Source organism: Chiloscyllium punctatum, chromosome 24, assembly GCF_047496795.1.
Source record: "Chiloscyllium punctatum isolate Juve2018m chromosome 24, sChiPun1.3, whole genome shotgun sequence".
NCBI lineage: Eukaryota > Metazoa > Chordata > Chondrichthyes > Orectolobiformes > Hemiscylliidae > Chiloscyllium > Chiloscyllium punctatum.
Window position 1 is genome coordinate 63875936 of NC_092762.1, and position 21652 is coordinate 63897587.

Consider the following 21652-nt stretch of genomic DNA (forward strand, 5'->3'; position numbering starts at 1 on the left):
TAACAAGTCTTCATATATTTAATAATATTTATGTTTCCTGATTTTCTAGAATTATATCTGCGGGGAATAATTGATGAGCTTCATCAAGTTATAACAGCTTGACAAAGACAGAATACTCAGTACCTAATTAAGATATCACAGTACACAGTTTGTAATCTCTTCCAATTATGCATCAACAGTAAAGTCCTGTTGTATTTATCTCTTAAAAGTTCGAAATTGGCAACAAAAGCATATTCAGAACAAAGAAGACGACATCAACTCTAAGAACAATCCATTACATAATAAACTAAATATTACTAATAAAAATATTTAATCTTTTTTCACACATAATTTTTGAAGATTAATGGAAACATTATTTTCCATGATTACAATGCAACTATTTATTAAGTGATAGTGCTCACCTTAAAGATCCAATAGTACATTTTGAAAATGTTGCTTTTATATTGCTACCACGATATAATTGATTCAGCTGCAATGCAAATATGTTCAGAGGTCAGTGGGCTGAGTATAGTAAATGATAACCAAAACATGTTAATAATTATTGTTTTCCCAGAATACCTTATAAGTAATAATATTTGATGCAGACTTGTATAGTTCTGATTTTTCATTGTGTAGCTGCTCCATAAATGGCAAATTCTCAATGGTGAAAGTTACATTAAAACTGGATGGTCTCTGGCTCTGAATTGGATTTTTTGTTACAGGCACGATTGGTAGTTCCGCTAGAAAGGAAGATGAACACATGATTAAACATAAATATTGCTGTATTGTAGGTCCTATTACCTCTCTTAATCATAGGAAAAAATTTAAAGAGAAAACAAGTGCTCTTTTTGTTGAGTATTGTAAATTACAGTCAAACAGACCATGAAACCCTGAATCAGGCCAACAGTATGATACCAAGAACTTACTCCAAGCTCCACATCAAGGACAATAATGTCTGCAGGGGAATCCTAAATAAATGGAGTAAAGGGATCTAATAAGAATTCATAAACATTGTATGACTACATTTTGCCTTTGGGAAGTTAGGAATTACTATTCAAGAGCATTTCATCAGTTTGTATTGATAATTTTGCATCAGCGTATTACTTTCAAATTGTAGCTATGTTGACAAAGCAGAACTATAAAGCATTCACTGAGCCATCATGCAACTGGTCCGACAGAGTCCTCAGAATAACCAGAAATCCTATTCATGGCAATAATTCTTCAAAATTTCTCAAAATAGCATTAACAATTTTGTTGAACCAAAGTCCAGTAGCAGATAATGTGCTTAGATTGTCAACAATGTACTGGATGAGTACTACGTTCCCAACAATTAAAGAAAAAAAGCAGACTTACTAATCGGTGGGAGTGCTTCATGGTAATCTAGAAATAGAATAAGATAATATCATTAATACAAATAACACATTTCACTCTAAGTCTATAAAGTAAAATAAAAAAACAACAGTAATGGTAATAGTCCATAACCTGTTTCTGAATTGTTTAATAACAAGAATACTTTAATTTGTGACTATTGAATGAGAAGCATTTGAAGAATAGGACAACCAGAATCATTGAATACATGACGAATATAATGCCAAAGCTGGAAATTTGATAAAATTGGGAATTTAGAGCAGGGGGAGAAGGAGTTTTTTTTTAACCATTTCCTTTATCTCCAGTAATTTGCTAAAGTTTTTCTTTAATTTCTCAAAGCTTATGTCTGTTGATAATGAACCCCTGATCAATAGATACAGCTCACTGGAATTCTGTAAAGTACATGCCTTGCTCCACAGGAACTCCAAATCACAACTGCAAGTCATGCCTGGAATCTCTTCAGCTGCAGCAACTCCAATCTAATGCTTGGAGTGGAGTACAGCTGGAGTCACTGTGGAATATCTGTCAAGCTAAGAGCTATGTCGACAGAATTTTTATGGAGGTGGTCCGAGGTTTCTGAAGGCAGAAAGGAAATGAATAACACCCAGATGGTCATGCAAGATAACACAAGTAGTGCAGGAATCCAAATTTCAACCCAGTTTTCAATACTAGTGAGCATTATGGTCTGTCTGGGAAGTGCAGCCTGTGCTGAGTCAATGGCAGTACAGGTGACTCAATTGGACAGTGTGAGCAGGGAGTTGGGGATTCAATTCTGAAGGGGTCTGGCCCGCCTCATTAGCAATTCAGATTAGCATGTTTCCTACCCGATGCTAGAATCCAGGATGTCACTGAATGGCTGCAGAATATTCTGCTGAAATCAATGCATTGCATGGATTTCAGAGGTCCACACTCTCAAAGAGCATTACGGGCTGCATAGGTTAGATATTAGCCATATTGTTGGTAATGATGCATATACAATTACAAAGGATGTATGAAGAGTTATTCCAAAAAACAATGAAATACCATTCACATAGAGGCTGACACTGTCCAACCTGTAGAGTCCCAAGTTAGAAATGTCTTTGGTTTTGTTTTCAAACACATGATACACAAGTACTCTGTCAACGTGCTGAATTTCCGGATAAGGTTTGAATGCACAGATTGCCGTCACTCTGCTTCTGTCACCATCGATCATGCTGCAGAAAAACAAAAGTACAATTTTAGCAGGAAGTACTTGGAAACAATATAGTTCATACGATGATGAAAGCAAAGCTGATTGATAGGCGAATTGAAGCGATCCTTGCTGGGATGAATGTTGTAGATTTCCCAAAGAGTGGCAATCTCTCAGAAAGGAAGCAGCTTCACATTTCTGACAAACAATCTGGTCAGGGCCCCTTCCAGAAAAGCAGAACCATTCTGACACTTCTTTCCCAGTACAGAGCTGGAAGAGGAGGGGCAGCCATGCCTATATTTCATCATTGTTTTCTGCAATGTAAAAGTTCAGACAGCCACTTTGACAGTTTCTGACAAAAGATAAGTACGTAAGATAACTGTATTGTTTGGCTGGAGAGTGAGGTGCTACTTGGGTAGAGGGGATGGTGTGCCAGATAATTAAGGTGCCAGGTAGGGATGATTCCAGGTGGGTAGGGTGTAAGATGCTGGTAGATTGACATGGGGGTGTGGTGGCTGGGGAGCAATGGTCTAGTGATGTTTTCCCTAGACTGTTAATTCAGATTCCCAGGTAAGGTTTTAGCGACCTGGGTTCAAAACCTGCCATGGCAGATGGTGGAAAGTGAAATCAATTAAAATTTGGAATTAAGAGTTTGATGATGACCATGTAGCCATTGTTGATTGTCAGGAAAAACCCGTTTGGTCCATTAATGCCCTTTAGGGAAGGGAACTACTATCTTTATGTGGTCTGGCCCACATGTGACTCCATACCCACACCAATATGTTGACCCTTAACTGCCCTCTGGGCAATTTGGGATACTGGCAGAACTGGAGATGACCTCATCCCATGAATGAATTTGTAAAAAGTGGTTAGACAGGAGTGTGCCAGGTAAATAAGGTGACAGCTGACTAAGGGATAGGCTGCAGTTGCTAGAGAGAAATGGTGCCAAGAAAATAATCATGCTATGGAAACTGGGCAGAATGCCTGCTAGGTAGGGGGTAGGATAGCACATGTGTAGGGATTAAGGTGTATATAGGATTCCATGATGTAAGGGTGTAAGGGGACCTTGCCACTGCAATGTTTAAGTTATATTGGGATGAGTGACAGAAGTCAAGGTTGGTGTGAAGAGAGGGAGGTCCTGATGTGGTGTTGGGTTTGGGTCCTGGTTTAGGTGCTGGTAAGTATTGACAGGGTTGGGGGTCTGGTGACAATGGAGGAGGTCAGGGGGTTGGGTCTACCTGGAGCAATGGAGTGAGACAGGGGTTTCAGATGCAAATCAGGGAGGGGCGTTGGATCTCCAGAGGGATGCCAGACCCTGCAGTGAGACAGGAAAGGGGATCAGTTCAAAGCGGTCAGATCTGGGGATTGTAAAGGATCTGGTGGAGGTGAAGTTGGGGATGCCTGAGGTAAATATGGGGCCTGTTCAGTAATTCCACGGGAATTAGACTGTGTATTTAGGAGTCCAACATTTTCTGAGTAATTATTTTACTTAATTTCATTACAGTTGTCCAAAGTCTCCAATTGTGGAAGGTTTCAGAGGGTTCCAAGCATAATGGAATCAGTTTCCTGTAATTCCTTTGGAATCTGTTAAAATGTGGATTTCCAGGTCCCCAAGCGCAATTACAAACAATACTGAATTAATGACTGTCAGGATATCAGAAATTCCAAGCCTGCATACCTATATACAAATTTATTTTAAGTGATACTCTTTGAACTTTATGGCTAGGTGTGAATTTTACAATTAGCTACGTATTATAGAAATAAGATTCAAACAGATAAAGGTTCAATTCGATGATCGCTGACAATTCTTACCTGAGCATATGTACTGAACAACGTGAGAATGTCGCTTTAATGCTGCTGTTTTTGAATAGGTCATTTAGCTGTAAGAAAATAATAAACATGCCTTAGATGCAGATGCTTAAGATGTTACCAAGAAGATACTGCCATAAACTTCCTAGCTTTCTTACTTACCACTTTTCCAATTTTCATGGTCTCTAAAATGGAGTTTGACTGAATTTGCTGGAATCCCGGTCTATTTATTATGAAGGTCACATTATAGTCAATAGGTCTCAGTTTCTTTTCTGGAGTCATTGTCACACTTAAAACAGGGATCACAGCTGGGGAAGAAGAAAATAATAGTTCAGTTCTCAGCAAGTACAAAAATAATTAAATGCAAGTATTTTTACCAAGTAGAAGCATTAGCCATTTTAAATTAGTGGAGAAAGGATATCCCAAAACTTCTCTATACTTGGACATTTCACATTAAAGATACTTCCATGTTTTATTTGATATAATGTTTGGATGCTCTGTGACTGAACAGAAACATATTCTAATTACTTATACTCAGTGCTTGCAAGAGTTGATTCATGGTGACATTTGTTCTCATCACATATACAATATATAAGCAGGAGTAGGCCATTCAGCCTTTCAAGTTAGCTCTTCTATTCAGTATGATCATGGCTGATCATTCATCTCAGTTCCCTGTTCTAGGTTTTCCCCAGGTTTGATCACTTTAATCTAAGAACTCCACCCAACTCATTCTTAAAAGTCTTCAATGTTTTGGCCTGAAATGTTTTCTCTGGCATTTGATAAGGTGCTACACAAAAGGTGAATTGACAAGGTTGGACTATCTGGGTTTTGGGTTAATTTATTAGCTTGGATAGGTGAATGGCTGACTGACAGAAGACAGAGAATCGGGATAAATGCATTTTTCTGGATGGCAAGATGTAACTAGTGGGATGCCATAGGGCTCGGACCACAGTTATTTACAATCCATGACTTGGATACGGGGATAGAAAGCACTATAACCAAATTTGCAGACAGCACAAAAATAGGCAGGACAGTAAATTGCAATGAGGAAATAAGAATCTTACAAATACATATATGTAGGTTAGGAGAGTGGGCCAAAATGTGGCAGTTGGAGTTTAATATGGATAAGTGTGAGGTCATGCAGTTTAGTTGATAAAAATGGGAAGGTGACTTATTATCTAAATGGGGAGAGACCGGGAGATGCTCCAGTGTAGAGGCATCTAGGTGTCCTCGTTCATGAGTCATAGAAAACTGGAATGTAGGTACAGCAGATAATAAAAAAAGTAAATGGAAGATTGGCTTTTCTAGCTAAAGAAAAAGAATATAAAGGCAAGGTAGTATTGTTGCAACTATATTGGTAAGATGGCACCTGGAGTATTGTGCACAGTTTTGGTCCTCTCATTTTATGAAAGATGTAGTGGTATTGGAAGCAGTTCAGAGGAGGTTGACTAGATTGATCCCAAAGAGGAGGGGTTTGTCATATGAAGAGAGATTGAACAGTTTAGGCCTATACACTCTGGAATTTAGCAAAATTAAAGGAGATCAAATTGAGATATTCAAGATGATAAAAGGTGTGGATAAAATAGACTTGGAACGGATGCTTCCTCTTGTGGGGCATTCTCGGATGAGAGGTCATTGTTTTAGGATTAGGGGTAGAAAATTTAAAACAGAGTTGAGAAACTATTTCACCGAAAGGGTTGCTCTTCTGTGAAATTCGTTACCCTATAATGCGATGGATACTGGGACAGTGAGTAAGTTTATGGAGGAGTTAGACAGATTTTTAATTGGTAATGGGTTGAAGGGATATGGAGAGAAGGCAGGAAAATAAGGGTGAGGAGCATATCAGCCACGATCAAACGGCCTAATACTCCTCCATTATCTTAGGAGCTCTGGCAGAGAATTTCACAGACTCACCTGTCTCTGGGTGACAAAATCATCTCTGTTCTCAAATCCTTACCCCAGCCTGTGATGGCTGGTTCTGGACTCCCTGGACACCAAGAACATCCTTCCTGCATCTACCCAATCCAATACAGCCAGACTTTCGTAAGTTTACTTGAGACCGCCATCATTCTTCTAAACCCTAGTGAATATAGTCCCAACTGATTCAGTCTCTCTCACTGTGTATCAGTCCTGCCATTCAGGAATAACCTGGAGTCATTCAGTCCAAAATAACTTCCATGAATGGAGTGTTTAATATAGAATGGCATAGCAAATATAAAACAAATTTTTAATTAGAGTAGTTATGCTGGAATGTTGATTATTCCTTACAAATTCACCATTAAGCATACTTACTGCTTGCAAGACGTGTCTCGTGGTAATCTAGAAATGTAAAAAGATAGGAGTGTCATAGGAAGGTACCACAATTCATCTTATTGTCATGTCATAAATAATCTTAATTATTAACCACTATAATATTTAATTAAATATGATACTCTCTTCCATTCTCTTTTATCAAGCACTAGAGTTGCTTTTTCTCTGCGTCTTTTCTGTAGCTGTAACACTATATTCTGCATTCGGTTCTACTACCCTGATGTACTTATGTACAGTATGATTTGTCTGGTTGGCATGCAATACAATACTTTTCACTGTATCTCATGTGTGACACCAGTAATCAAAATCTTTGCATTCATTTCCTCACATTTGAAGAGATGCTTAGTATTCTACATAACAACTGTGCCTATATATGAACTGACCACACAGAACCTGAATTGAGTAATGACTGGATGAGTACCATTTACATAGAGGCTGTCATTGTCCAAAGTGTATGGGCCCAACTTAGAAACATCTTTGGTCTTGTTTTCAAACACATGATACACAAGGACTCTGTCAATGTCCTGAAAGGTAGAATCGTTTCTGAAGGAACATATTGCTGTCACTGCACTGCTGTCACCATTTACCATGCTGCAAAATATTAAACAAAGATTAGCATCAAAGGCAGCAATTTTGATGCAGCATAATAATCATTCTAACAAAGACAAGAATTATGACATAGGAGTGGATAATTTTGGGATGGAAGTCGTTTGTCAGCAAAGAAAAACAACCTTTCTCTGCAGATCCATTCTTTGTAAGTGACATCTAGTTCATTCTAAATATTTATCAATGTTGGCAAATTAATTCACACATTAATATTGAAACATTAACTGTAGTATTCTGAGTGCAAGAGTCCAGTGCAAGATCATTGCAAATGTTTTGTATAAGTGGCATTATTACTTACCTGAATGAATGAAACCTGCACCTGGAGAATGTTGCATTTATGCTGCTATTTTTGAAAAGGTCATCGAGCTATAGGGAAAGGAAGAAAAACATAATTTAGGTCAAAACAAAAGAAATTTGGAAGGAATGTCTGTTCTCAGAAATGATTTATAGAATGATCTCACCTCATTGACAATCATTCTTGTATGACTGGATGAGTTTGATTCAATGTCTTGGAATGATGGATGACTTATAATACATGTTACATTATAGTCAATAAGACTTGGTTCCGCCGTAGGAGTTACATGTGGCAATGCAGCTGTAGAAAAAGAGGAAAACTGTTAATTCTACACAAGGAAAGAAACTTACCAGAGAAGAAGAATACCCCACTGTGGAAAGACTAGCAAGATTAACCAATATATTGGATATAGCATGAAAATTGATTTCAAGTAGTAATTGAATATTGATGCATTAATTGATGCATTGAATATTGATGACAAGAAATATATCAAGCATTTTTCCTAAGTTGCATGGAAACTAACCATGGGGCGCACGGTGGCTTAGTGGCTAGCACTGCTGCCTCACAGCACCAAGGACCAAAGTTCAATTCCCACCTCGGGTGACTGTCTGTGTGGAGTTTGCACATTCTCCCCGTGTCTGCGTGGGTTTCCTCCCACAGTCCAAAGATGTGCACTTCAGGTGAATTGGCCATGCTAAATTGTCCATAGTGTAAGGTGCATTAGTGAGAGGGGAATGGGTCTGGGTGGGTTACTCTTTGGAGGACTTGTTGGGCCAAAGGGCCTGTTTCCACACTGTAAATAATCTAAACTATTGCATTGAGGAATTTCAACACACTCACTTCAACCAATTGTATTTGACTTACTATTCTAAATATTCATCAATATTAAGGCCAAAATAATACGATGATACTACAAATGAATTATTCATAAAATTATACCACAATCTTTACAAAAAAAAGATAAATTTACATGAATTTAAGCCATTTCCTGACAATAAGAAAAGTATCAATACTCACTGGTTACAAGACGTGCCTCGTGATAATCTAAAACAAAAAGATGATCAAGTTGTTACAAATTGAACTGATGCGCTAATAGTAACCAATCCAATCAATGACAACGACTCCAAAAACAGTGTTATGGAGAATGTAAGAACTGTTGAATGTCAGTAACATCCAGGAGGAATGTTAAGACATTTTATGGAAACTTTTATTTGTTCAATGTTGGGAGCATATTCAGTTGAAAACCCCATCACCTTGACAGCAGTCAAATGAGGAGAAAGTGAGGACTGCAGATGCTGGAGATCAGAGTCGCGAGTGTGGTGTTAGAAAAGCACAGCTGGTCAGGCAGCATCCAAGGAGCAGGAGAATCAACATTTTGAGCACAAGCTGTTCTTCAGGCCTGATGAAAAGCTTATGCCCGAAACGTCGATTCTCCTGCACCTAGGATACTGCCTGACCTGCTGTGTTTTTCCAGCTCCACATTCTCAACAGCAGTCAAATGAGTAAAGCATTGAATTAGCATGTTGGTGATATGTAATTATTGATTTGGAACATTTCCTGCAGTCTCCGTCAAAAATGTAAAATAAACCAGATCAAAAATTTGAGAAAATATTAGTGTAAATATGATTGTGAAATCGAAAACAAATTGTGGACTGGGTATCTCATGCAAAAACCTTCATTTATTTTGTGTGTGCAGACATCAAAAAGGAGTGTCAAATGCAAACAGGAGCTAACTGAGAATTTAATATGTTTTTCGCAGTGATCTCTTTTGCTTTCTTTCTGTCAAGGCATAAACAAATGGAATAAGGTGCCTGAAACTTCAGAAATTGTTCAAAAATGTTTAAACTCAATTACAGAGTTATGATTTCTTCTGAAATGCAACAGATGATACAATCCAGCATAATAAGAAGTTATGCTGCTGTCATATTGTCGCAGTATTAAAATGGTGCATAGCTTCTTCCCTCAATCGTCTAATTGGAATGTATACAATATCTGGCTAAGAGAGATATTCTGTACATATTATTCGTTGTCAGCTAAAAATTGCACTATCCAGCATAGACTCTGTCCTTCTGACCAACTGATGGTACAAGACATGAATTGTGACTTTGCAAATGTTCCCTGCCATTGCAAGTAGTGCTTGGTTTAATGCGTTAGAACACTGTCTACCCATTCATGAGAACAGAGCATGGGTAACAAACAAAGAGTTAGGCAGAATATTGACTGGATAACTACCATTTACATAGAGGCTGTCTTTGTCCAATGTGTATGGCCCCAACTTCGAAATATCTTGCGCTTGATTTTCAAACACATGATACACAAGCACTCTATTGACGTCCTGAATGGTAGAATCATTTTTGAAGGAACACATTGCTGTCACTGTGCTGCTGTCACCATCGACCATGCTGCAAAATATTGAAAGAAGATTAGCATCAAAGGTAGGAACTTGGATCTGATGAAGTCATCACATCACCAAGAGAAACATGATGACATCAGTGGAGGACAACCTTTACAGGTGAATCATTTGTCAGCAAAGCACAGCTCTGTGCGATGAACATTTCTCTGCACATATGATCTTTGCAATAACAATAACTTCTTCCTTATGGATAACCATTAATTTATCAGTCACTGTAATGTTCTGAGAGCAAGACTCAAGTGCAAGATCATTGTAAATATTGTGTATAAATTGCAATGTTTCTTACCTGAATGAATGAAATCTGCAGCTGGAAAACGTCGCATTTATGCTGCTGTTTTTGAATAATCCATCGAGCTAAAGGGAAAGAAACCAAAACATACTTTAGGCAAAGAGACAAAAGAAATGTGAAATGAAAATTTCCCCTTCAAATAGATTTGTTGAATTATAATTATCTCACCTCATTTGCAATCATGCTTGTCTGATTGGAAGAGTTTGATTCCATGTCTTGGAATGATGGAGTACTTATAACAAATGTCACATTGTAGTCAGTCAGTTTTGGTTCTCCACTTGGAGTTACAGGTGAAATTAAAGCTGTGGAAAAAAGGAAAACAGTTTATCCCACGCAAAGAAACAACCTGAGCATGTATTGAAAGAACGAGAGCCTATTGCTGAAATAGTGGCCAGATTGGGCAGGAGCGATGAGAGATCGTATGAAAATTGATTTCAACAATTAATTATTATTCAGTCGAAAGTTGCTTCATGAATGATCAGACAATGTATCGAATGAGCGAGAGCCTGTTGCTGAACTTGTGTACAGACTAAGTCAATTTCAACACACTGACTTTAAGCAATAGTACTTTACCTATTCCTCTACAAGGTAATCAGAATTAAGGCCAAGGTAATCTGATGATACATCTGAGGAATCATTCATTGGATCACAATGTATACTTCCTAACCAAAAACAGAATAATTTGCAGAAGCAGAAAATCTTTCCAAACAAGATGAAATGCAATTACTCACTGGTCAGAAGTTGTGCCTCATGGTAATCTAAAAACAATAGAAAATCACAAGGTTAGCATAATGTTTCTTGGTCATGAAATGTGTAATAACTGAACTAACACTGAAAGACCAACCAATTGGATAAATGTCAATGACTCCAACAACAGCTTTAAGATGAAACTAAGAACTGTCAAGTGCCAGTAACATCGCTGAGGAGGTTTGTAGGCCTTTTTGAGGACATATTAATTTGTTTAGTGTTGGGAGCACATTTAATTTCAAGTCAAATGAGCTGAATATTTCATTAGAATGTTGTTGACGTTATTATTAACCTGAAATGTTTCCTGCTATCTCCTGTGTGAAATGTACATTGGATGATATCATGGTTTTTAGAAGATAATGGTCCAAATATTATAGTAAATTCTAAATGAATTGAGGACTGTGAGTGTAACATGTAAATACCTTCATGTATCTTGTGTGTGCAGATGTTAAAACATAGTGCCAAACTCAAAGAGGAACTGACTGAGAATTTAGTACATTTTTCACAGTAGTCTCTTTTGTCTTCTTTCTTTCAAGGGACAAAAAAATGGAGTAAGTTGTCTAACATACTTTTGAAAGAGTTCAAAAAAAATTCTGAACACATTTCCATAATTATGATTGGTTCTGGGATGCAATAGATGTTACAATCCAGTTTAAAAATAATTTATGGTGCTGATATACTGCCAGATTATTGGCATAATACAAAGAATCTAAACTTAATTCCAGAATCTGCATGAATGCAGTTTTGAGCTCAGTGAGGTGTTGCATAGATGATATTCTTTGTCAGCATAGTTTAACATAGACTCTTTCCTTCTAACCAACTAATGTTCAGGGATTTGCATATGTTCCCTTTCATTGCAAGTGGTGCTTGGGATAATGCATTTGAACACTGACTACCCATTTGTCAATACATAGCATGTGAGATGAACAAAGAGTAGGCCGAATATTGACTGGATACATACCATTTACATGGAGGCTGTCTTTGTCTAATGTATATGGCCCCAACTTTGAAACATTATTGGTCTTATTTTCAAACACACGATAAACGAGCACTCTATCGATGTCCTGTATGGTAGAATCATTTTTGAAGGAACACATTGCCGTCACGGTGCTGCTGTGACCATCGACCATGCTGCAAAACATCGAAAGATTAGCACCATAGGTTGCCACATTGATCTGATATAGTCATCACATCACTAAGATAAAGATGATGACTTCAATAGAGGACAATTTTAAAGGTGTATCATTTGTCAGCAAAGCAAAGCTCTGTGCAATCAACATTTCATTGCACATCCATTTTGTGTAATAACAATGACTTCTTCCTTCTGGATAACTGTTAATTTGGCATTCATATAATGTTCTGAGTGCAAGACTCAAGCTCAAGATTATTGTAAATATTACATATGAATTGCAATATTTCTTACTTGAGTGAATGAAATCTGCAACTGGAGAATGTGGCATTTATCCTGCTGTTTTTGAATCGTTCATTGAGCTACAGGAAAATAAAACAAAGCATACTTTCAGTAAAGAGACGTAAAAACTTTGGAACTATAATTTACTTTTCAAAAACATTGTTGAATGATCTCACCTCATTTGTAATCATGACTGTCAGATTGGAAGAGTTTGATTCAATGTCTTCAAATGATGGACTACTTATAATAAATGTCAAATTGTAGTCGGTAAGTTTTGGTTCCTCTGTTGGAGTAACAAGTGGAATTGCAGCTGTGGAAAAAGAGGAAAATAATCTATCTCACACAAAGAACCAAACTGAGAATATATTGGAAGAGTGAGAGCCTGTTGGTGAAATAGTGGACAGATTAAGTGGACAAGATCCATGAGAGATTCCGTAAAAATTGAATTCAACAGTTAATTATGATTTAATCTAAATCAGTTGCATTAATGTAAAGAAAGATGACAAGCATCCTCCCTGAATTCATTGAAACTAACCAGCTACCTCTTCAGTGCTGTCAATCTCAACACACTGACTTCAAGCAATAGTACTTTACCTACTCATCTCCAGGTTAATATGTATTAAGGCCAAGGTAACCTGATGATACACCTGATGAATCATTCATTAAATCACACCATCTACTTCCTAAGCATAAAAAGAAAAATTGGAACAAGCAGGAAATCTTTCTGAGCAAGATGAAATGTATTTACTCACTGGTCAGCAGTTGTGCCTCATGGTAATCTGGAAATAATAGAAAGTCACAAGGTTAGCATAATGTATCTTGCTAATTAAACATGTACTAACTGAACTAACACTGAGAGAGCAGCCAATCGGATCATGTCAATGACTTCAAGAAGAGCTTTAAGATGAAACTAAGAACTGTCAAGGTGCCAGTAACATTGCTGAGGAGGTTTGTGGAATTTTTTTTGTGGACATGATTATTTGTTCAGTGTTGAGAGTGCATTTAATTTCAAATCAAATGAGCTGAATATTTAGATTAGATTAGATTAGATTACTTACAGTGTGGAAACAGGCCCTTCAGCCCAACAGGTCCACACCGCCCCGCCGAAGCGTAACCCACCCATACCCTATATCTACATCTACCCCTTACCTAACACTACGGGCAATTTAGCATAGCCAATTCACCTGACCTGCACATTTTTGGACTGTGGGAGGAAACCGGAGCACCCGGAGGAAACCCACGCAGACATGGGGAGAACGTGCAAACTCCACACAGTCAGTCGCCTGAGGCGGGAATTGAACCCGGGTCTCTGGCGCTGTGAGGCAGCAGTGCAAACCACGGTGCCACCATGTTGTTGATATGTTATTATTAATATGTAATTTTTCCTGCTATCTCCTGTGTGAAATATACAATGTGTGATATCATGGTTTTTGAAGATATTGCTCTAAATATTACAGCAAAACCCAATCAAAATGTGGACTGAGTGTAACACATAAATACCTTCATGTATGTTGTGTGTGCAGATTCCAAACTCAAAGAGGAACTGACTGAGAATTTAATACATTTTTCACAATAGTCTCTTTTGTCTTCTTTCTTTCAAGGGGACAAAGAAATGGAATAAGGTGTCTGATATACTTTTGAAAGAGTTCAAAAAAATTTCTGAACACACTTCCAAAATTATGATTTGTTCTGGGATGCAATAGATGTTACAATCCAGTTTAAAGAGAAGTTATGGTGCTGATATACTGTCAGCACAGTACAGAGAATCTAGACTTAATCCCACAATCTGCATGAATGCAATTTTGAACTCAGAGAGGTGTTGCATAAGCAATATCCTTTGTCAGCAAAAACATTGCATGGTTTACCATAGACTCTATCCTTCTGACCAACTAACGTTTGGGGATTTAAACTGTGATTTTACACATGTTCCCTTCCATTGCAAGAGGTGTTTGGTATAATGCATGAGACTTTGTTTGCCTATTTATCAATACATAGGAAGTGTGATAAACAAAGTTAGGCAAAATATTGACTGCATAACTACCATTTACATAGAGGCTGTTTTTGTCCAATGTGTATCGTCCCAACTTCAAAACGTCTTTTGTCTTATTTTCAAACACATGATACACAAGCACACTATCGATGTCCTGAATGGTAGAATCATTTTTGAAGGAACACATTGCCGTCACTGTGCTTCTGTCACCATTGACCATGCTGCAAAATATTGAAAGAAGATTAGCATCATAGGGAGGAACTTTGATCTGATGCAGTCACCATGTCATTAAGATAAAGACGATGACTTCAATGGAGGACAGTTTTGACAGGCGAAACATTTATCAGCAAAGCTCTGTGTAATCAACATTTCATTGCACATCCACTCCAAGTCATAATAATGACTTCTTCCTTCTGGATAACTGTTAATTTAGCATTCATGTAATCTTCAGATTGCAAGACGCAAGCTGAAGATCGTTGTAAATATTACATATGAATTGCAATATTTCTTACTTGAGTGAATGAAATCTACAACTGGAGAATGTAGCATTGATGCTGCTGTTTTTGAATAGTTCTTCAAGCTACATGGAAAGAAAACAAAACATACTTTGGGTAAAGAGACGAAAGAGGTTTGGAAGTATAATTTCACCTCCAAATAGATTGTAGTATTATCTCACCTCATTTACAATCATTCCTGTCTGATTGGAAGAGTTTGATTCAATGTCTTGGAATGATGGACTACTTATAGTAAATGTCACATTGTAGTCAGTAAGGTTTGGTTCCTCTGTTGGAGTAACAAGTGGAATTGCAGCTTTGGAAAAAGAGGAAAACAGTTTATCCCACACAAAGAAACAAACTGTGGATGTATTGAAAGAACGAGAGCCTATTGGAGAAGGAGTGGCCTGATTTATCAGCAGCAACGGGAGATCACGTGAAAATTGATTTCAAGAGTTAATTATTATTCAATCTAAATCTGCTGCATTAGTGACAGAAAGGATGTCAAGCATTGTCCGAGAATGTGTGCAAGCATACCGGCTACCACATAAATGCTTACAATCGCATCACGCTGACTTTAAACAATACACATTCACCTATTCAACTATAAATTACTCAGTATAATGCCGAAGATAATCTGGAACCTTTGACTGAATCATTAATTAAATGACAAGACAATGCTGGGAGAATTGAGATAAATGTGGACAAGCAGACAATATTTCAAAATAAAAAAGAGAAATGGTTTCAACTCACTGGTTATAAGACGGTCCTCATGGTAATCTATAACAAAAAGAACATCACACTGTCAGACAAAGCTATCACAATGTGTCTCATTAAATAAATGTGCAAGAAATGATGTAAGATGTCAATAACAACCAATCCGATCAATGCCCAGTCTCCGAGAAGACCTTTCAGATGAATGTGAGAACAGTCAATGTAAATAACATCAAGTGAGGAATTTCCAGATGTTTTTGTGAAAACTGTCAGTTGTGCAATGTTGGAACCACAATTAATTTGAAGAACCACATCACATTGACAGATGTCAAATGAGCCAAACATTTAACTGGCATGTTGTAGAAATTTAATTTTTAATCTGCATTGTTTCCTGCTATCTGCTGTGTGAAATGTGCAATGTGTGATATCATGGTTGTTCAAAGATATTGCTTTAAATATTACAGCAAAATCCAAATGCATTAAGGACTCAGTGTAACATATAAATACTTACATGTGCAGATATTAAAAGATAGTGCCAAACTCAAAGAGAAACTGACTGAGAATTTAATACATTTTTCATAGTAGTCTCTTTTGTCTTCTTGCTTTCAAGGGGACAAAGAAATGGAGGAAGTTGTCTGACACTCTTTTAAAAGAGTTCAAAGGATTCTGAACTGAATTCCAGAATTATGATTGGTTCTGGGATGCAATAGATGTTACAATCCAGTGCAAAAAGAATTTATGGTGCTGACATACTGTCAAATTATTAAAACAATACAGAGAATCTGGGCTTAATTTCACAATCTGCGTGGTTGCAATTTTGAGACTAGATATTCTTTGTCAGCAAAAATATTGCATGGTTAAACATAGACCCTGTCCTTCTGATCAACTAATGTTAGGGGATTTGTATTGTGACTTTGCACCTATTCCCTTCCATTGCAAGTGGTGCTTGGGATAATGTTAGGGGATTTGAAATGTTGCTATGAACAAATTCCCTTCCATTGCAAGAGGTGGTTGGTATGATGCATGAGACTCTGTTTACCTATTTATCAATGCATACGATGTGAGATAAACAAACTGTTAGGCAAAATATTGACTGGATAACTACCATTTACATGGAGGCTGTCTTTGTCCAATGTGTATGGCCCCAACATCGAAGCATCTTTCGACTTATTTTCAAACACATGATACACAAGCACTCTATCAACTTCCTGAATGGTAGAACCATTTTTGAAGGAACACATTGCCGTCACTGTGCTGCTGTCACCATCGACCATGCTGCAAATCATTGAAAGAAGATTAGTATCAAAGGGAGGAACTTTGATCTGATGTAGTCTCCACATCACCGAAATAAACATGATGACTTCAGTGGAGGGAAATTTTTATAGATGAATCATTTGTCAGCAAAGAAAACTCTTTGCAATCAACATTTCATTACACATCCATGCCGTATAATAACAATGACTTCTTCCTTCTGGTTAACTATTAATTTATCAGTCACTGTAACATTCTGAGAGCAAGACTCATGTGCAAGATCCTTCTCAATATTGCATATGAGTTGTAATATTTCTTACCTGAGCGATTGAAATCTGCAACTGAAGAACGTAACATTTATGCTGCTGTTTTTGAACAGATCATTGAGCTACAGGGAATGAAATCAAACATATTTACATCAAGAAGCAAAAGAAATGTGAAACAACAATTTCCCCTTCATATAGATTTGTTGAATAATCTCACCTCATTTTCAATCAAGCTTGTCTGATTGGAAGAGTTTAATTCAATATCTTGGAATGATGGACTACTTATAATAAATGTCACATTGTAGTCAGTCAGATTTGGTTCCTCTGTTGGAGTTACAAGTGGAATTAAAGCTGTGGAAAAAGAGGAAAACAGTTTATCCCACACACAGAAACATACTGAGGATGTATTGGAAGATCAAGAGTCTATTGCTGAAATAGTAGCCAGAATTACCAGGAACAATGGGAGGTCCCATGAAAATGGATTTCAAAAATTAATTATTATTCAATCTAAATCTGCTTCATTAATGACAAGAAAGATGTGAAGTATTCACTCTGGACATAGGCAGGTTTACCAGCTGCTGAAGAAGTGAGACAATTGCAATATGCTAACTTCAACCGACTGTTGTTTACCTAGTCAACTGTAAGTTGATCAGTATAAATCCCAATATGGATACTCGGAATGAATCAGTCATTAAAGCACAAAATGATCTTGGTATAATTGAGATAAATGTGGATTAATAAACAATATTCCCCAAAATGATGAAAAATAGTTTCTACTCACTGGTTAGAAGACGTGCCGCATGGTAATCTGGAACAAAAAGAACATCATGTTGTCAGACAAGATTATCACAATGTATCTCACTAAATAAATGTGCAAGAAATGACATAAGACGTTAATAGCAGTCAATCTGATCAATGCCCAGTCTCCGAGAAGACCTTGCAGATGAATGTGAGAACAGACAATGTAAATAACATCAAGTGAGGAATTTTCTGATGTTTTTGTGAAAACAGTAATTTGTGCAGTCCTTGTTTTTACCCTGTAAATTGTGCAACATTGGGACCACAATTAAATTGAAGTACCACATTACATTAACAAAAGTCAAATGAGCCAAACATTTAACTGGCATGTTGTTGATATATAATTCTTAATCTGTTAAATTTTCTGCAATCTCCTGTGTGATGTGCCATACGTAATATTATGGTTGTTGGAAGATATTGCTCTAAGCATTACAGCACATTCCAAACAATTTGAGGACTGAGTGTAACATGTAAATATCTTCATGTATTTTTAGTTTGCAGCTGTTAAAAGATAGTGCCAAACTCAAAGAGGAACTGACTGTGAATTTAATACATTTCTCACAATAGTCTCTTTTGCCTTCTTTCGTTCTTTCAAGGGGACAAAGAAATAGAGTAAGTTTGAAAGACTTCAAAAAATTTCTAAACTCTATTCCAGAACTATGATTCAGTTTGGGATGCAATAGATGGTACAATCCAGTGTAAAAGGAATTTATGGTGCTGACATACAACAAAATTATTACACAATACAGAGAATCTAGGCTTAATCCCACAATCTCCACAAATGCTATTTTGAGCTCAGAGAGGTGTGTAAATTATATTCATGGTCAGCAAAACGTTGCATGGTCCAACATGGTCCCGGTCCTTCTGACCAACACATGTTGGGCTATTTGAGCTGTGACTTTGCACATATTCTCTTCCATTACAAGTGGTGCTTGGTATAATGCATTAGATGCTGATTACCTATTTATCAATACATAGCATTTCAGACAAACCAACAGTTAGGCAGAATATTGACTGGATAACTACCGTTTACATAGAGGCTGTCTTTGTCCAATGTGTATGGCCCCAATATCGAAACATCTTCAGTCTTATTTTCAAATACATGATACACAAGCACTCTATCGATGTCCTGAATGGTAGAATCGTTTTTGAAGGAACACATTGCCGTCACTGTGCTGCTCTCCCCAACGACCATGCTGCAAAACATTGAAAGAAGATTAGCATGACAGACAGGAACTTTGATCTGATGTAGTCTCCACATCACCAAGATAAAAATCATCACTTCAATAGAGGACCGGTTTTACAGGCGAATCATTTGTCAGCAAAGCAAAGCTCTGTGCATTGACTATTTCATTGCACATCCGTTTTGTATAATAACAATGACTTCTTCCTTCTGGATAACTGTCAATACTCCATGAACAAGACTCTAGCTCAAGATCATTCTAAATATTGCAATTGCAATATTTCTCACCTGAGTGATTGAAATCTGCAACTGGAGAACGTAGCATTGATGCTGCTGTTTTTGAATAGTTCTTCAAGCTACATGGAAAGAAAACAAAACATTAGGGAAAGCAACGAAAGAGGTCTGGAACTATAATTTCCTCTTCAAATACAATTACCTCACCTCATTTTCAATCTTGCCTGTCTGTTTGGAAGAGTTTGAGACAATGTCTTGGAATGATGGACTACTTATAATAAACGTCACATTGTAGTCAGTAAACTTTGGTTCCTCTGTTGAAGTAACAAGTGGAATTGCAGCTGTGGAAAAAGAGAAAAATATTCTACCCCACACAAGAAACAAATTGAGAATATATTGGAAGAGTGAGAGTCTGTTGATGAAATATTGGACAGATTAAGTGGACAAGATCCACGAGAGAGTCCATAAAAATTGAATTCAACAGTTAATGATTATTTAACCCAAATCGGTTATCTTAATGTAAAGAAAGATATCAGGGTTTTTCCCTGAATTCATTGAAACTAACCAGCTACCTCTTCGGTGCTGTCAATATCAATAGACTGACTTCAACCAGTAGTACTTTACCTATTCATCTCCAGGTTAATGTGTATTAAGGTCAAAATAATCTGATGATACACCTGATGAATCATTCATTAGATCACAACATCTACTTCCTAAACAGAAAAAGAAAAATTTGCACAAACAGAAAATCTTTCTGAGCAAGATGAAATGTATTTACTCACTGGTCAGAAGTTGTGTCTCATGGTAATCTGGAAACAATAGAAAGTCACAAGGTTAGCATAATGTATCTCGCTAATTAAACGTGTAACAACTAAACTAACACTGAGAGAACAACCAATCGGATCAATGACAATGACTCCAGGAACGGCATTCAGATGAAACTAAGAAATGTCAGGTGCCATTAACATCACTGAGGATGCTTGTGGATCTTCTTTTTGGAAATGTTTGTTTGTTCAATTTGGGAACACATTTAATTTCAACTCAAAGAGCCGAATGATTCATTAGCATGTTGTTGATCAGTGATTGTTTACTTATAATGTTCTCTAATATCATCAGTCTGAAATGTACACTAAATTATATCAGGTCTTTGAGAAGATATTCCTGTAAATGTTATATCAAAATTTCAAGCAAATTGTGGATGACGGATATGTATTGCAAAAATCATCATTTATTGTGTGTGGGCAAACATTAAAACATAGTGGCAAAAGTCGAAGAGGAACTGACTGAGAATATAATATATTTTTCAGATATCTTTTGTCTTCTTTCTTTCAAGTAGACAAAGAAATACAGTACATCGTGTAAGCCTCTTTTGGAAGAGTTAAAAAAATTTCTAAACTCAATCCCGGAGCTCTGATTCATTGTGTGATGTAATAGATGGTACAATCCAGTGCCAAAAGAATTTATGGTGCTGACGTACTGCCAGATTATTAGCACAATGCAGAGAATCTAGTCTTAATCCCACAATCTGCATAAATGCAATTTTGAGCACACTGAGGTATTATATATGTTATATTCTTTATCACCAAAAACATTGCAAGGTCCAACACAGACTCTGTCTTTCTGATCAACTCATGGTAGAGGATTTGAATTGTGACTTTGCACCAGTTCCCTTCCATTGCAAGTGGTTGCTTGGGAATAATGCATTAGAACACTGACTACCCATTCGTCAATACATAGCATGTGAGATTAACAAAGAGTAGGCCGAATATTGACTGGATACCTACCATTTACATGGAGGCTGTCTTTGTCCAATGTGTATGGCCCCAACATCGAAAAGTTGTCGGTCTTATTTTCAAACACATGATACACAAGCACTCTATTGATGTCCTGAATGGTGGAATCATTTTTGAAGGAACACATTGCTGTCACTGTGCTTCTGTCACCATCGACCATGCTGCAAAATATTGAAAGAAGATTAGCATCAAAGGGAGGAACTTTGATCCAAAGTAGTCACCACATCACCAAAATAAACATGATGACACCAATGGAGGGCAATATTTAGAGGCAAATCATTTGTCAGCAAAGCAAAACTGTGTACAAGCAACATTTTATTACACATCCATCCCTGTAATAACAACGACTTCTTCCTTCTAGATAACAGTTAATTTCTCATTCACTGTAATTTTCAAGATTCAAGTGCAAGATCAGTGTCAATATTATGTATAAATTATAATATTTCTTACCTGAGTGATTGAAATTTGCAACTGGAGAACGTAGCATTTATGTTGCTGTTTTTGAACAGGTCATTGAGCTATAGGGAATAAAAT

General features: G+C 37.0%; 1 protein-coding gene across 1 annotated transcript; it reads right to left on the reverse strand.

The window, feature by feature from the left end:
- Nucleotides 1–397: 397 nt before the first annotated feature.
- Nucleotides 398–21619, reverse strand: LOC140494428 (mucin-16-like). The gene is made up of 33 exons (XM_072593611.1): nucleotides 21569–21619; nucleotides 21110–21279; nucleotides 20108–20134; nucleotides 19533–19666; nucleotides 19380–19447; nucleotides 18935–19104; nucleotides 17892–17918; nucleotides 17328–17461; nucleotides 17165–17232; nucleotides 16699–16868; nucleotides 15633–15659; nucleotides 15062–15195; nucleotides 14898–14965; nucleotides 14437–14606; nucleotides 13148–13174; nucleotides 12572–12705; nucleotides 12408–12475; nucleotides 11946–12115; nucleotides 10969–10995; nucleotides 10406–10539; nucleotides 10235–10302; nucleotides 9768–9937; nucleotides 8553–8579; nucleotides 7702–7835; nucleotides 7539–7606; nucleotides 7056–7225; nucleotides 6617–6643; nucleotides 4487–4632; nucleotides 4328–4395; nucleotides 2371–2540; nucleotides 1333–1359; nucleotides 559–719; nucleotides 398–469 (listed from the first exon to the last, which is right to left on the reverse strand). The coding sequence occupies exons 2-33, from the start codon at nucleotides 21276–21278 to the stop codon at nucleotides 398–400; spliced, it is 3234 nt and encodes a 1077-aa protein (XP_072449712.1). The 5' UTR covers nucleotide 21279; nucleotides 21569–21619.
- Between the last annotated feature and the right edge of the window lie 33 nt (nucleotides 21620–21652).

Bases quoted from the DNA above. Each gene is read 5' to 3' on its own strand.
- LOC140494428 (XM_072593611.1), bottom strand. From the start codon at position 21,278: ATGGTCGATGGTGACAGAAGCACAGTGACAGCAATGTGTTCCTTCAAA. The intron at 15,660-16,698 runs GTAGTTATCCAG...TTTTTGTTATAG, and splicing joins AGACAGCCTCCATGTAAATG to ATTACCATGAGGACCGTCTT. The intron at 1,360-2,370 runs GTATTTCATTGT...TTCTATTTCTAG, and splicing joins TGTCAGCCTCTATGTGAATG to ATTACCATGAAGCACTCCCA.